A 17,611-nucleotide genomic window follows, 5' to 3' on the forward strand; every position below is an offset into this window, starting at 1 on the left:
CGGACGCGATCGCGACGATGACTAATCATAGCTGCTGCACACACACACGAGCTACCGCGTAACATACGCACATGCATACTATATAGTAATACCTGCTGCTGCACTACTCGGTGGACTCGGCGCACACACACACACATTCCTTTGAGCTTTATATACCGAGGCTACCACTGCTATCTACTATTACTACTACTATCCTAGGAGATGTCGAGACGCGTTGTAAGACGCGCGCGAACATAGATAAAGTTGCTGATGATGTTGGGATGCGTTTCCAGGAATCTACTATATATTAGCAGCTACCGAGGATCGAGACAGAATAAATTTCCCGCAAAATAAATATTGCGTTTCCTGGCCCTCCCTACGCGATATTTACGTTTCGTGCAAGCAGATACGCGAGAGCCGTTGCCGCTCGTCCAGAGTGCTTGTGAAAATATATGTAACATGTATCTCTCGCGCGCGAGGACTATAATACACGCAGGCATACATTATTATATATATCGTATAAACGAATTGTGCAACCATCTCCCGCGCGTTCGCGCACACGGACGAACTTTCGCCTGCTTGTATCGTAGGTGTGTGTGTGTATGCAACTCGCACACTATATATATAAGACAATGTGCTACACGTGAGGCGTACACACTACATATAGCTATATGCAACCTCTCGCTCGCTCGACGATTTTCCATACGCGCGAGCACACTGCACTGCACTGCATGTGTGTATATGTGTGTATTATAGTGCAGCTCTGGTCATGTGCACGTAATGTACGTTGGCTTATATCCTGTTCAAGCTTATTGGGGCAAGGTGGCCAGCAGCAGTAGTGTAGTGTACGCTGCAGTGCAGCTGAATATAACTCTGTGTGCATATGTGTGTGTGTGTGCGGAGCAGCGACCAACTATATATCGATGTATCACAAGACAAGAACACGTAGAGAGCCCCGAGTGTATATATATGCATGCATGTGCACATCTATACGTTGCACACGTTGGTGTCCGCCTGCGCAGACACACACACACACACACACTCGGGTAGAGGAGCTCCGATATACGTATATACTCTTGCACACGTATACACCTATATATACACGGCATGTATACACAAGAAGCATGCGAGAAAGAGTATAAACGTGCAGCAGCAGCAGCATATATACCAAACCTGCACCACGGTGTGTTGCTGGCTGCTGCTGCAGAGAGATATACCCTTGCCAATAAAGTTTTTTATCTGACTTTTTATATCTCTCGCGCACACAGACACAGATACACACACACACTGTGACTCGGACTTTCGTGGAAATTCAAACCGCTGCAATGTGTGCATCGGTTCCGTCGGTCGAGCGTCCCCTCCTCCTCCTCCCTCCACACACAGTCCTCTTCCCCCTGCAGCTCGTGTGTGCGCTCGCGAACATTTATACACATTTTATACTGTATATATGCATACATACGTATATATAGGTACGCGATACAGCCCCGGCCAACAAGATCATACGCTAATTGGACATATTCGGCCTAAATATATACCTATAAATGCCGCGCGCGGTATACAGGCGGCCATAAATACACATTTGCATGCGATTCGTTTTTTCCCCCTCGTACCCCCTCGCCATCCTCTTCTATAATACTCTCTTTCTCTCGTTCCGAAGAGGAGAAACGAAACGAAACGTAAAAAAAAAAAATAAAATAATCTTCGAGGAGCGAGATCGTCGCGAGATATTGATTTGACGCGCGCGAGGCATTAAATACGTATTGTGTCGCGCGCGCGCGTGTGTGGGTATTACAAATCGACCGCGGCTCATTGTGATCGAGTACGAGCTTTTGGTCGCTGTATTTTTCGCAGCTGTATCCGATTACAAACTAGGACTCGAAACCCTAATCATCGTCGAGTGCATCGTATGTGATAAAATTGTTCTAAAATCGTCGATATTATAATCCTTTTCATTCCGGAACGCTGATATTACTGCGAATCGCGGCTTTATAATGTATGTGCCATAAGACGGAACCTAGGCAAAGCTCATGTGCGTCTGTAAAGCGTAGATATCTCTCGGTCTCTCGCGGCCATGAGGCAGACACACACGTACACACATACGCGTGCGAATAATTAGCAATAAATCAGCGACTGATCGATACAAGCGGCTCTAGCTATATTTACGTACGAGGCGTTGTTGTTGTTAAGCTCGCCGATACTATACGGAGGTGCACACACTGAGAGCTGCTATTTAGAAAGCCATAATACGGCCAGTCGCGATCGGTGTGTGTGTATAGCAGGTAGACACCGTAACGTACGTCTCTGTGTGAGTCTAGACACGATATCGCCGTGCCGTATAAAAGCCAGCACACGGGGAGTTTTTTTCTCTCTCTCTCTGTCTATGTACTAAACGCTCGGCTTATTATTAGCATTTTATTTTAATAATAATATACTCATTTATGCGTTTGTCGAGTCGGAAAAAGCCGCGACGACGACTAGCCGCTGTGGTGTCTACATAGGCCGTATAGCTTAACAGAACAATGAGCGGGACTAATTAAAAGCACACTATGTGTTTTTATCCTCTCCATAGGCCTCGAGGAGCTCTCGACCGACTCGACCGAGTCTCGAGCTGCTGCTGCTATCCGAGCAAAGATCTCTCGGCATTAGCATTCGAAATTCAACCTACGACACTATTACATAGCCATCGTAGATATGCAGTACTGCGCGCACACACACAGAGCATGCAGTAATGGATATGTTGGCCCGACGAGAAGCAGCAGCTATTTACTCGTCCTCGTATATATATAATATACGTTATATACGTGTGGCTATTTGTGTAAACGCGGACCGACTGACCAACAGACGCAGCAACACACATATCTCTCTCGCTCTGCACATTATAATTGAATCGATTACAAGGCTATACACGCGCGTATGCAGCAGCAGCAGCTCATCTGCCGGACAACGATTTGTATATAAGATATTATACAGCGATGAGCTCTTTTTTTCACGAAAGCACTATAGTTATCGATAAATACCGCCTTGGCGATCGATGTAGCGCGTGTCAAGAAGCTTCTGCTACCGATTTTTCGGAGCAATATCAAGCCAAGAGAGGAGAAGGAATGCGTGCGAGCATTGGTATTTTCGGCTGCGCGATCTTTAACGCGTATTATATAGCGTTGTTGTAACGCGTGTAGCAGCAGTATAAAACGCGCCCCTCAATTTGTACGTTTCTCGGCCGGCGCATAAATCTTCATTATTCCATTGCAGCGCGCGCGGGGCCTGTAAACGAGTGCAGTTTATACTACTACTGCTACCACCACTGCTGCTGCTGCTACAGTACTTTGTAATATAAAGCAATGCCTTTTGCTGCGAGAGTCATTTATGGGCGCCACTACTACTGTAACACACACACACACACACACACACACACAAACGGTCGCCACGTGGAATCGATATATGGATGCGATTGTTTATTCATGCCCACTTCAGGATTACGTACGTCGCGCATACCTATGTGCAGCGCACATACATATATAAAGCGGCACGTGTGCGGCGGCGGCAGTTCCGATCGCTGCTCGGCGATCTCTCGCTCGAGCTTCTCAGCAGCAGCCATTGTTGTCGCCACAAGTCGCCAGAAATTGCGGCCAGCAGCAGCAGCAGCGGCATACCAACCGGTCCTTATATTCATGGGCGCGTGTCATTTTTGACTAATTGACGCCGTAGCGAGTAGCTCTCCAGCTGATTTTTTAATAACAAAATATAAATGATTCCGTCAAGAGGATGGGCACGATGTGCATGTGCAAACACCGCGACGACGAATGAAAATGTCTCGAGGCCGCAACTCGAGAACTCGCGGCTTTTATAATAGAACTCGAGCGCCGATTGAATTTTCTCACAGACACACATCGTGTGCCTCGACTCTCGGAGGCCTGCGCTTGCGCCGCCGCCGCTGATCGTTCCGCCATTTCAGCTCGTGACTAATTAGCGCGAGCGCGAGGCACTAGGCACACGTATGCCGCTACACATACACACATACAATACAGTACCAACCTATATGTTTTCCAGACCCTCCGTATACACATACGATATATGTATATAGCAGCAGCAGCAGCGGAGGGAGAGGAGAGACAGACAGACGGAGACAGAGAGCCAAATTAATCGATATAGGCGACGCTGGCGCGCACACGGCTCGTCGAGGCGCCGCCGCGGCCATTTTCTCTAGCTCGCGAGCTGTATAATGTATACAATACGACCGAGCTAGGCTTTCTGCATCGTCCAAGTCGAGTTGCAGCTCGTCTAATTTCAAGCAAGCTCGAGCAACGCCGAGTACAACGAGTAGTGATTTTTTTTCTACGTCTCTTTTTCGTTACGCTACGTTATAATTCCTTGTAACTTCTCGAGCTTCGATCCGCATATCGAACTTGAAACTTAACGAGGCAATTCTTAAAGCTAGACTTGGAGCTTTAATTTTCTAAAGGGTGCAGACGACGACGACGACGTGCTCCGCTGTATGTGCGAGCATGAACAGTATACGTTGCGTATACGCATGCGCACGATATCCCAACAAAAGCTCAGGCATAAACACACAGACACACACGAGCGAGCGAGCGAGCTTCGACTCGCAGGGGAGCTTCGGGGGCGCGAGGACGAATGTGTGCTCGCATACCCAACGACGGTTGCTGCGCAAGCTCGACAACATATAACGCCGGTATCGACCTTTCTACACGCAGCTTGCGAGCTTCTCTCTGACAAACAAAGCGAGATATAGGTTCTTTTCCGTGTCTCGGTTAGCGATTGATTTTCACGCGGCGGGCGAGAAGAGTACACCTTGATTTACGCCTTATATACACTCCTTGCAGGAAGAAATTTATATGCATCGCTTGTTTCTCCGACCAGTATACACAAGCGATTTTAACGCCACATTTCTAATATCGAATCGCTAAAACGATTCGCGTGCACGCGTCGTCGCAATATCGTCGACCGAATTTCCTCGCGGCTCGAGATCCAAGCGGACGAGCCGAGCTTTAGCTGTACACGCATTTTAAAAGAGAGAATATTATGGTACATTAGCGGCGGCTACGGTGCTGTGCACAAAGCCTCTTATACGTAAGAAATCCGAGCCGACACAAGCAGCAGCAGCCAATACAGTAGTAGCTTGCTAGCACGCAGCCTCAAAAAACATCCCTCGATAGGCACTGCTCCATGCGCAGAGAGAGACGAGCCGATGCTGTATAGCTGCTACCGTCGCTGCTGCGGGTATACGATTCGCCGAGGGGCTGCTAGATCGCGACCAATGATAGTATCGCAGCTGCGGCGGCTTATATGCACGTACACACACACACGCATGACTGTAGAGAGAGAAACTGCGCGTACAGCCCTGGGAAAAAAGGATTCCCGCTTTCTCTCTCTCTCTCTCTCTCTCTCTCCTCTACGCCAGCCATCCCCCTCGCGCGTCAACCATATAATGTCTGTGTGTATGTTCTCCCCTGCGCGACAACCAGCAGCAGCTTTTTTGCGCGCGCCTACGGCGAGAGGAACAGCTCGTATAGTCGACGCAGCGGTAATTCTAGGGGTGTGGCGTAAAAATATCGCTATTTTTTGTCGTCGTCGCAACCTAAATAAATTCTTCGACTGTGGCATAATTCGTATGCGTCTGATTAACACCCGTTGGCCTGATAATTAAGTAATTCGAGAGCGTCCATTGCGAACGTGAAGGGCCAGTCGAGGGAAGGGATCCTTGCAGTGCAATGATAAACGAATTATGCCCAGGGTTATGCCCTGCAAAATTCTTGGAATTGGTCAGTGTAGTAGCTCGAGCTTTACTTTACACGAAAGAGGCAGTACTCTGTACGAGAGAGGATCCAGTATGCCGCGCAAGTGTGAAATATTCAATGGCGCGGCGCAATTCAGAAATCGCGAGATATTCCTCGCTCGCTCGCGCGATGGTTTATTTTGACAGCTTCTTTGCAAGCTGCTGCAGAAGGCGAGGTATGAAGAAAAAGTGAATAAAAAAAAAGAGAGAAAAGAAAAAAAAGAAGCAAGCGTGAACCGCCGAGGTCGTATATAATTCATTCTCGTTGCGCACACTCTCGCTCTCTCTGACTCTCTGCCACCGAATTCCACGAGGAGGAACATACAGCTTGGAACACGGAGGAGAGATAGCACCGAGAGAGAAGAAAAAAAAGAGTAGCAGCGAGCGCAATCGTACAACGTATATATACCCGTGTGCATATACGCAGGAGGAGCAGAGCTCGAGCGAGCAAAGTAGCGAGAAGTTGCGCGCGAGGTGTTTGGGGGCTTTGCGCGCGCGAGAGAGAGTGTGTTTTTATCTTTCGTTTGGAATCTCGGCATCGAGGGGTTATATATACGCGGAAAATGAATAGTGTGCTGCTGCACAAGCCTCGTGTGCAGCAGCTCGCTTATACTCGAGAGCTTTCTCGCACTTGGCCACGCGCGATCGCTTATAGTAGTAGTAGTATATTGTCCGCGTCATGCGGCCCCAAAGCGCATTGTCCGCGAGGCGTTAAAGGCTTCATACATAGGTATAGTTGTACTTTAAACACATGCCAGCTGTTGGACGCGTGCGATGTACCATACCATAGCTTATGTATATCACGACGCTCTGCACACGGTTCGCGAGTAAATCTTAACTTGCTGCTGAAAATACTAAAAAAGTTCGATTTCCGTATTGCATTCGCACTAACGAGAGAGAAGATCCGCAAATTCACATGTCAAATCGTCTCGACCGCGGGTATATCAATTACCCCAAATCGACGACTCGACGAAATAAAAATAAAAAATTAATACACACGGCAGCAGCGTCGTCATCCCGCGCCGACGTTCCAGGACCCATTTGTATTCAAATAGCTCGAATATTTCATCGGCCGATATGGCCCGACGACGACTGACGATGATTCACGTCGTTTCTTTTTTGCATCAACATCAGCAGCAGCAGCAGCAGCAGACCATTAACATAATTGACTAGTCTTTTTCACACGGGTGCCTCGAAAAATGTTTAAAGCCGGGATATTAAATCCTTGACCGCATCGCAATTGTGTCGTGGCATTAATAGGTATTACACGAGCTCGCGCGCGTGGCTATACGTACATTTTGACTACATTAAAGAAGCGACGAGATTATTTTTAGGCAGCAACATCGTGAGCTCTTTAATACACGTGGTCGTACATGTCGTGAAAAAAAAAGCAGAAAAAGGAAAGAACGAAGAGAGTAAAAAGAGGAGCAATCCTTTGGCCATGCGCGAGAAGCCAATTACATCGATGGGCGTACGCGCACCGAAATAAATCGCGAGCGCGCGGCCAACTTGGTTCGCGAGCGACTACATATATATATACCTGTATAATACGTATATATAGCTATAGAGACGAGCACAAGAGGACGTTATATTACGTATAGCCTATTAACTTGTAAATTGCTTCCGACTGGTGGTGGGAGCAGAGGCGCATATGAGCTAAAAAGAGAAGGCATAAATTTGCGCGATATTAAGCTTCGGTGCAGTTGCTCTTAATACATGTATAAGCTCCGCTGGCTTTGTAACAACGCGAGTGCATTATATAGCGCACGCAGCTAGTCAACCCTCGCGAAAATATCATCGATCAATGACGCCGTATAAACATATGCATATAATGAGGTAGATCGATTATAATACATCCTAACTCGGAGGCTAACGAAAATATCGGTCAGTTCGAGCGAAAAGATATATATTTAAACGAGGGCACAAAAGCTTTGCCTCGATGTGGAAAAGGACCTGCTCCAAGGATCATCTCTTCAGTTTCGAGACGCACACACGCCTGATATGCGCTCAGAAATTCCTAATATACGACGCTGCGATATTAATCGCGGACTCGCGCGACGCGACCATCGATCACGGCAGCTGACTCGAGGTATATACTCTTTGGCACACACAAAACTCGAAACAGATCGCGGGAATCGGTCGTTGACTCGCGCTCGCCAGCCCTCAGCGATTATTATAATTAATTGAAACGTTTTGACAAAGAGACGCGCACGTCGTCGTCAACGTCGATCTGCCATACTCTTTTTTTTTTTTTTATGGGGGAATCGTTACTTTCTCTACTACCTACAGCCTACCCCCCGAAATTACATCGTGTATGCGAATCGTTATAACGAGTGGGCAAGCATATTGTCGCTTATTTTAACTCGTCCTTCCTATTATGTTGTAGCTCGAGATGTGATTCGTCGAAGCGCGCGCGACACGCATCGCCGAGCAAACAATGACGCAAATACGTGTCGCCATTATTACTCTCTCTCTCTCTCTCTACGGACACCGGGACCATTATGTAATGCGCCTCGATCCATTACTCCCCTCCCTCCCAACCCCTACGGTTGTAAGGGTAACGTCGGTACGAAATATACGCGAAAGAAAGGAAAAAAGAAACAACGCACACGAATAAAGCAGGGAGAGAGCGAGCGAAAAAAAGCCGAGTAGCGAACTCGAGGCTGCTGCTGCTGCTCACGGCCCGAAAAATTTCCCAGCTACAAGCCCATCGACGACGCGAGGCGCACGTCCTATCTCGCTCGACGATCGTTTTTGGCCGTCATGCTTGGCTCAACCCTTCGTCGACGTGTTTTCTCTCTCTCTCTCTCTTTCATTTTTTTTTTCTGTATATCTTCCCCCGTCATTGAAACTGTCAGAATATGTATATAATGTACGCGCGGTACAATATACATAATACGAAACACTCTCTCCTGCGTGTATACGTGTGTGCATAGATGAGTAGGCAAGAGCGAGCGCGTAAAGCTTGCGAGGCCGAAAGGACAACGACGACTGGCCTGTGCTACCTATATATTAATATAATATAATACAAGGTTCGTTTTTTTCTCTCTCGCTCAAGTTGAGGCGAAAAAAGTAATACATAAATCTTTCGCCACCCGTTGTTTTTTCACATGCATACGCACGGAATTGCTGCCGTATAAATATTGAATAGGAGCTCCATGGCCTAATTGCAATGGCGTCTAGGCATCATGGCGCTGCTCTTGGAATATTATATTATATAGTTACAGCTGACGATCGAACCTTAATCGAGAGGATACCCGAAGAAAGAAAAGGCCATATATCGCGCTGTTACGTTAAATAGCGAAGAGAGCCTCTCACCGCGCGCGCGGCTAATAAATTTTATATTTTATTCAGGAGACACACGCGCGTATCTCCCTCTTTCCTCTTCTGTCGTCTCTTCGTGTTTTGGCGTACACCGATCACCGTCGTCGTCGTCGTCGTCGAGATCCCTGCTTGTGTGTGTGTGTGTGTATAAATTCACTCGCTTTATAATTCGTACATGCATGTAATACGTATACGCGAGCATATATATAGTGACAAAAAAGAGCTATACTACTGTTAACCGTAAAAAAGCCCGGTGTTACGTTGGGCCGCTCGTTTCGTTCGGTTATACGTTCGGTAAGTTCGGCCGGTCGCGCGCGCGCAAGCGGCATAGATCGTATCAGCGATCTCCTCGTCCTCTCTCTCTCTCTCTCTCTCCTTCCATCCATCCATCCCTTTTTTTTTATTCTCCTTTTTTTTTTACCCACCGTTCGGCATCGGACAGGACACACATCTGCGAGAACGTATACCTACCACTACTACTACTACTACTACTACAGCGTGGACTCCCGCGGCTCGCTCGGCTCGTAATAAACGTCGTCGCAAGCCCCTAATGCTACTTTTATAAAAATGAAAAAAAAAGGAGAGAGAGAGAGAGAAAAAACACACACAACTCTACACCGGCCTACAGGAGACCAGAGACAGAGAGAGAGAGGTAGAAAGCATTGTGCGAAAAACATATGTCACCCTGAAGTTCGATACAACTGTTGGTAATAAAATAAAATGTCCAGCATTAAAAAAGCAAAAAAAAAGATGCACGCGCACAGATATGTGCACGAGATATGGAGAATAACCGAGACAGACCGACTGTATATATACACGCGATATTACGAAATATCGGCAAGCCAATATAACGAGCGGCCAACAGCGAGAATTTTATCTCGCTGGGAATTATGCTGCTGCTCGACGAAGAGAGCTGGATGGATGCTCGAGTCGCTGCATCCGACAACGATAATCGAAAACTTATTAGCTTCCTTTTTTCTTCTTTTTATTTTATTTACTTTACATCGAGGCGAATCCGAATCGGACGCGCGCAGTGCCTTTTTTTCCGGGACCTCCTCCTCCTCGCATAACACAGAAGCGAATCCAGTTCATAAATATATAATAGAGACGTGCTGCTGCTGGCAAGTACGAAAGCTGATGGCCCCTTGCCTCGTTTATATAGCCACGCGCAGTCAAAACAAATATCAGGACGAATACGAGCGTAACGCACCTGAGCATCTGTCCGCCCACCTATCAGTCAAATCACGCGCGCGCAGCTAGCTCCTACGGATCGTGACACCTCGTGGGACAGCCTCCGCAGCCCGCACGTCTAATTCGACCGGTCATTATGGGCCTATTAAGGTTCTGGCAGAGTTGGCGTCTTTATTTTTCCTTAATGAGCCAAGGGCGGAGCAGTTGGTTTCTCGATTGTTTTTTTTTTCTTCTTTTTCATCCGCATGCCCATTGGACTTAACTTTTCACCCTCTTACTTTTCGTTTTGCGGTATTTTACGTACGCGACGAAGAGCATCGAGATTTATCATTCATATATATGAGTATAAAAAAAATAAAAAATGCGATGTACTCACCAGTCGTCGTTTTGGCTTGATAAGTGGACGATTTTGACCGTTCATTTTGTAGTACAACCCGCAAGCGTTGCACAGATAGTGTCCAGTGCCGTCTCTTCGCCATAGCGGCGTCGAGGTGGCTCCACAATTGACGCACTCGCGACCCTCTGTGTATGTCAAAGATACACAAAAAAAAAGAGAAAGAAAAAATAAATAATTAGTCATTCGATCGCAACGAGTTTTTCGATTGTGAAAATGAATTTTTTTTGTGCTCTCGTTTTAAGCGTAAGCTGCAACTGAATCCAGTCTCCTTCGTTCCGCCCAAGTTCATAATTAATTTTTTTTTTTTTATTTCGAAATAGAGACACAATTGCGAGTGAATTATGGTCTGGGCCGAGCGAAAGATAGTGAATCCTGGAGCGACGCATCGCGTACACAAACGACATCGACGGTAGTCGCGGAACCCAAAAAAGGATAAATATATATGAGCTCTCAAGCAGCGGATATAAATTAATCGCTTTATTTGGTCAGGACGTCGGTCGAGATCGTCTGTGTACGTCTACGCTCGCATTTAACTAAATTAACCATTCCGAAGGATCTCTCTGGTGTATGTGTGTGCGAACGTAACTTTTTCGGTGGCACATGCGCGATGCGATGAGGCCACACAATATATAAATATTGATTTTGCGCCCGCCCGAAACTGCCAAAAGCTGCATGAAATATTGGTCGCGTGTGCTCGTACGTATCAAAAAGCGAGAAGAAAAGTATACCAGCGCGCACATACATAGAACAGATAGATTCTCCTTTCGGAATGGCCAATCTCGTTGCTGAATGTTAATCGAGAGAGAGAGAAAAAGAATCACAAGCATCAGCATCAGCAGCAGCAGAGAGCACCACTATATAGCACAAACAGAGGCGCGCGCGCAAACGGCAGCTCGATCCGCCGGCCTTTTCCCAGAAACATCCATAAATTTCGTCGAAAAACGAGTCACAGCGAAACAACTCGGCACAGAGCAGCAGCAACAGCGCCCGCTCATATTATTATACACAAAGATCGTCTGGGAAAAAACTCAATCCGCTCGAGCCAAAAGAAATTCTCATCGTTAATATCGCGCGCGCGAGCCTCTGCCTGTGCGTGGCCAACTTTTATACACAACACGCGTGTAATATTTATTAGCGAATGTTAATATAATGTATATATATATATTTTTTTTTTTATATATAAAATAGCATGCAGAGCAGACAAACCATCACCAAGCGATTACCAGAGCAAAAGCACAAGTCGTTTCTGTTTTTTCGGTAAATTTTTTGTTTTTTTTTTTTTTTTTTTTTGGTACAAAGGTAGTCTCCCATCCGTTTTTGCACTTTTTTTTTAACATAATTGCTGCGTGTGCGTGGACAAATTCAATTTGCAGACAGGCCCCGAGACGAATTTGTCAAAAGAGTGCGCTAGACGTTATACAGAGAAAAAAGACAGACATAGACAGAGATAATAAAGGGTTAGTATAGTGATTGTCATAGCGTGGTTGATATATATATATAAGGAATTGTATTTGGTTTATTTGCTTTTTTTTCTTTCTTTTTCAATTCAATCGAGTCTGCGGCTTATTGCTGCGGTCAGCCAGGAGGAATACAAGGGATAATTGCGCGCACGACGCCCTAATCGCCCCCTCGGATCTTCCATCTTGCGCATTTACATCCGCACATACGCGTGTTTACGTGCGTGATTAAGAGAATCGTGAGTGTGTGTGTACATGTCATCCCTCGTCTTCGACGTCATTCGTCACGTGCGCGATTTCGTCGGATCCCTGCGTTATAAAATGCGTATTCGCACTATTGAATTAGCGGTGGTGCTGGTGGTGCTGGTGTTTCCCTTCGAGTGGGCATTATTGCCGCGATTCGCTCGATGAGTTTCGTACGTGTGTTTGCAAGACATCTTATCCTTTCTCATCCCGCTTGCCCTACACACGGATGATCGCAAAACGATAACGTAATCGATTTCACGTTGTGTGCGCGCGCGATGCTCATCGCCCGAGAGAGGAATTCCGGCGGATTTCGAGGCCTCGTTATTCGATCTCATTTGGCGCGCGCGGGAAGTTGGGCACGCTCGTCGAGCTGAACAAAAAAAAAAAGGAAAAAAAAAAACTATTCCTCGGTCGGCGCAGCGAACTTTGATTAATGTATGAAATTGCAGTAGCTAGCTGCACACGATGGCACAAGCGCGCAGGTGTCGAGGCACACACAGGAAAGGAGCTGCACACACACAGTCCACGGGGATTCATCACTTTCTCAACTCGTTATACGAGTGCGCGCACGCGAGAGTCTCTCCGCGCTTACCCAACACGAGGTGCCTCGCCGACACTACTGCTGCACACACGCGATTTTCATAAATAGGATTCGCGCCTAACTTGCCACTCTCGAGCACGAGCCGCCGTGCTCACTTTTCATTTCTCGCGCTCTCGATTTTCCCGGACGCGTGAGGAGTCGCGTCGCAACTTTTGAGACGGCGGGTCCGACCGACGACGTGTGTACGTGTGTATGTGTGTGTGTGTGTGTGTGTGTGTGTGTCGCAAGCTTCTCGATTTAATTAGCGACTGCGTGTACCGCAAGGCAACTACTCTTGGTATAATATCCATTGTTGCGGCTAGTCGACCGCCGCGACTTTATATTATTATAAACTTTCCGCCGAGGGAAGTTATGGACTGTGGAGCCGCGCGGCCATGAGCGTATTGCCCAACTCCATCTGCGATTTCACGCCGATTTTACGCCGAATGATCGCCAGATTTTGCGTATTGTATACGTGCTGCGCTGTAGAAGCTTTTAGCGCACAAAAATATTACTTGCATTTTTTTTTTTTACAAGAAAACAAAATGTGTGCCGCGCGAGACATTCAATTTTTCCGCCAAAATACAAATTATTTACGTTTTTTTTTTTATCTCTTTTCCTAAGTAAAAATGTCTCGTTAGCTGCGTGTATCACAAAAATTTGTTATTTTCAAAATCAAAAATATAATGAGGCAACACCACATTCAGGAACAAAAAACAGTTCTGTGCTCTCGTGTCGAATAGGCTTGATTATTACACAATGCGTTCATTGATGGTGCGCGCGTTATATATTTGTGGGTGCCACTCAAAAAAATAACAAAAATTAAAAATTCAGTGTGACGCAGATCTCGGTGTCGTCGATTTACATAAAAAAAAAAAAAGAACAATCTTTTCGAACTCAAGTACTCGAAAGATATTCCGTCGTGAGGATTGCAACGTTTATATATCAGTGTTGAAATACCGCCACCAAAAGCTCAAAATTATAAGTAAATTAAACGAATAAACGATGACAGAAATAAATGAAAAAAGTTATGAGTTAAGAGTAAAGGTGATACAATCATAAATAAGGTTGGTGTTAAAAGAAAATTAAATTGTCAAATAAACAGACGTGAAAAAAAGAAAATCATACGATTAAACGAAGAAACAAAAGGAAATGAAAAAAAAAGTGAGCATATGGTTTTTCAGTGGACGGCTTACCGGCGGAGGTCCTCGATTTGTTCCTGGGCTTTTGCACCTGCTGATTATTGTGTTGCTGTTGATGCGTGGTGTTGGGCGACGCCGGCGTGTTCTGATTCACGTGCTGCGAGCCGCCCCCCAGCAATTTGGACTCGCTCGCAGCCGAGCCGAGTCCGGACGCGGACGCGACGACGCCGCTCACCGCGTGATGATTCGTCGGCGCGGCGAACAGGGCGGCGGCCGCGGCGGCGCTCGCGTTGTGCGCCGCGGCCGCCGCCGCGTGACTGTGGGAGTGATGCGTGGGATACTGGAGGGACTGATACATGTACGAGGAGTCGTACTGGGACGCGTAACTCGTCGGCTCCCGACACGTGGGCGACGTCGGCGTCTGATGCTGAGTGCTCTGATAATTTTGGCTGCTTTGCTGTTGCTGCTGTTGTTGCTGTTGCTGCTGTTGCTGCTGTTGTTGCTGATTGCTCGCCGAATTCGCGGACGACTGATTACCTTCGCGCTGCTTCACTTGGCCCGACTGCGACTGGGGATTGTGCTGCTGGTGCGTCGGCGACGAGTTGCCCGGCTGGCCGCCGACCTGGTGGTGACCGAGCATCACCGAGGGCTTGACGTCGCACGAGCTCGCTCCTCCGTTACCACCGAGGCCGCCGTCCTGGCCACCGTGATGACCGTGAATGAAGGCGCCCATCGCGTGGGCCACCACCGCCGCCTGGTAGTCCTGCTGCTGGCCCGAGCCACCCGCCCCGAGGCCCGAGACCACCGAGTTGTTGTTGTTGTTGTTGGCCTGGTTGACGTTGTTGTTGTTGCCCGAGCCCGGACCCGCGCCCGTGCTCGACGTCGTGCTGGCGCTTATGCTGTCGGGCGTCGCGTCCTTCGGCGGCGTGGGCGGAAACGAGAACGGATGGCCCGCGGCACCACCGTGGCCTGCCAGACTCGTCGGCACCATGCTCGCCGGGCCGAGCGGACTCTGGGGCTTGTTGTCCTCGGCGGAGTTGTTCGACGCCGCCGAGGCGCCGCCGAAGTTCCAGGCGTGCAGCGGCGGCGGGAAGTGCGGCCGACAGACCTGGCTCATCGTCCCCGAGGGGATACCGCTGCTCGTCATTCGACCTGCGGACGACAGAAAAGTTGAACATGTTAAAATCGTATATAAAATCAATTATTGCGAGTAAAACTAGGCTGAACTGAGAGAATAACTTCGTAATGGAGAGAGCGCGAGAAGCAATTCGCACCTTTTTCTCGTTGTAAAAACTTTCGTTCGGATGGCCCCGAGGCGGGTAATTTTTTTTCTCCTCCTTTTCACGCAGCACTCATCGTGCTCGTATACTGCAAAAGCAGTTGATACTGCGCGGGAAATCCAGCATAGTCGCGCGACGATAAATAAAGATTACGTCTCAACTACTGGGATGCATATAGTGCGTGTGTGCGATATAAAAGAAAAACGAAAGAGAAAGATCGAGGCTGTAAATAATCACACGCGCGCGCGCGCGCGGCAATCGCTAGGGGATTATTTTTCGTCGAAGCGCGCGCACATTTATAGCTGTGTGTCGCTGGTAGGAAATCGATGCAGCAGTGACTTTTTTTCTATGTAGGTACTATTCGGTACACCGGTACAAAGTGCGTCGCGGCTGTGCATACACACACACACACATGGAGACAAGTAGTATATACAGAGAGCTATATAGTCGGAGAAACATTGCACATACACACGGCATCGCGTGAGCTCGAGCGGTTTTTCATCCGCCGATGCTAACTTCTATACACACACACACACACACAGACGCAAATAGAGTATGTATAGGTGTTTGTGTATTATATATGTGTGTGTGCATGCGCGCGTGCACACAGTAGCGATGAGATTTCTTTCGTTCGTGTTATCGACTCATTTTCTTTTCGCGCTCGTGCTCTATGTATATACGAGAGAGCTGCTTCTGCTGCTCGTATGCACACAAACACACATTATACGACTCACACTATTGTAAACATTATAATATAGTTATATACACGTACACGAAGCTCGCTATCTCTCTGACGCGCGTTCGTATACGCACCGATGAATAAAATTGATTTCGATTGTGTGTATATATCGACGATTGTCCATCGCGCACATCGGCGCCCCGGCGGCTGCACGACGACGATCGACGATCGACGAGATAATACAACAGAGACTCGCAAAAATAATCATAGATATATCGCGTCGAAGTAGTTGTGTGTAAGCGCGCGCGGACGTTTGATTGATTCGATAACGGGGCGAGCAGCAGCTCCAGCTCGGACCGGGCTAACTCTTTATTTTTTTATTTTAGTGCTTCGAGTGTTGTTGTTGTTGCCCTCATTTTTGTCGTTGTTGTTTTGGTCGGCGTATATCTCGCGCGCAAGCTCCAATTCACAAATCGCGAAATGGAAATAAACCGAGAGAACAAAGCTAGGAAAAAGCAACGGATCGCAACGCGGGCCGCGTCAGACACACACACGCACATAAACAGAAAATATTTTTCAACGCCGACGTACGTACTGCACGCACGTATTTTACCATGGACTCTCTATATACTCGCGTATATCGCAGTGTGGCGTGTGCAATTCATGAATATTCATACGGAAAAAAAAAAAATAATATTCCAAATGCATATATATCTATGTGTGCAAGGTACGCTTAACGGTTCAAATAGCAACTGCAGCAGCAGCGGTCTGCGCGCGAGTATATATAGTAGTAGTAGGACTGCAATAATGTTGTAACGCTGCGATGCGTGCACTCAGCGACGCGTGCAGTAGCATATATATAGCTGCTGGGCTAGTGCAAAGAGCGCGACGCGATTGCAGCGACATAGTAATAATTTTCGCAGTCTCGTGTTATAATGTATAAAAAAATACTTGCCGGGCGCGATGTTAGACCTCGTCATTCATCGATCTTCGACGCGAGCCTTTTTTTCTCTCGTACACGGTGCGTAATTTATGCTGCCATCGTATGACGGATGTACGCTTTTCGACTCGTTTGCTTGAATCGACGCATCGATCGAGAAAAACTTTTTTGAAGGTTTATCGTAAAATTCGCGTGTAATATAGTGCATATCGCAGCGTGACGTAGTCTCGGTCGATACGAAGCTTTGTCGTGTGCATTGGATACACACACCCGGCAGGTTGTCAGTTTTGAGTCGTGATCATCATCGCTGGGCACGAACGCCATCCGAATGCGGAATGTCAATGAACGCGCGCGAGGCGCAGAAATTCTCGCGCGTTCGCAGCTCTCGTGCTGCCGCGTGTGCACGTGTGTGGCGCAGGTTTCGCGTGGCAAAAAAAGCATGATACGCGCGTCAGGCAGGTATTCCGACGACAGCTCCTTGTGCGTATACCTTTTATCGTATGCACGCGCTTGCACGCATCGAGCGATCATCATCGACCACGTGCGTATGCGGCGCAATTTCGTATGCCTCGCGATCGTGGAGATTCCTTCGAGTTTTTAGG

The 17,611-nt window shown here is 47.5% G+C and overlaps 1 protein-coding gene across 2 annotated transcripts in view; it reads right to left on the bottom strand.

Moving 5' to 3' along the window:
• The window catches only part of LOC106654964 (GATA-binding factor C-like), a 58,128-nt gene that overhangs the window by 26,248 nt on the left and 14,269 nt on the right, over positions 1-17,611 (bottom strand). The window contains exons 3-4 of one of the 2 annotated variants that reach the window (XM_014375133.2): positions 14,648-15,262; positions 10,665-10,810 (exon numbers count right to left, since the gene is read on the bottom strand). In XM_014375133.2, coding sequence (XP_014230619.1) covers positions 10,665-10,810; positions 14,648-15,262 — 761 coding nt within the window. Of the gene's footprint in view, positions 1-10,664; positions 10,811-14,164; positions 15,263-17,611 lie in introns of both variants that reach the window. The other variant, XM_023459141.1, reaches the window with a different exon arrangement.

Source organism: Trichogramma pretiosum, unplaced genomic scaffold (assembly GCF_000599845.2).
Source record: "Trichogramma pretiosum strain Unisexual culture from Peru unplaced genomic scaffold, Tpre_2.0 scaffold23, whole genome shotgun sequence".
Taxonomy (NCBI): Eukaryota; Metazoa; Arthropoda; class Insecta; order Hymenoptera; family Trichogrammatidae; genus Trichogramma; species Trichogramma pretiosum.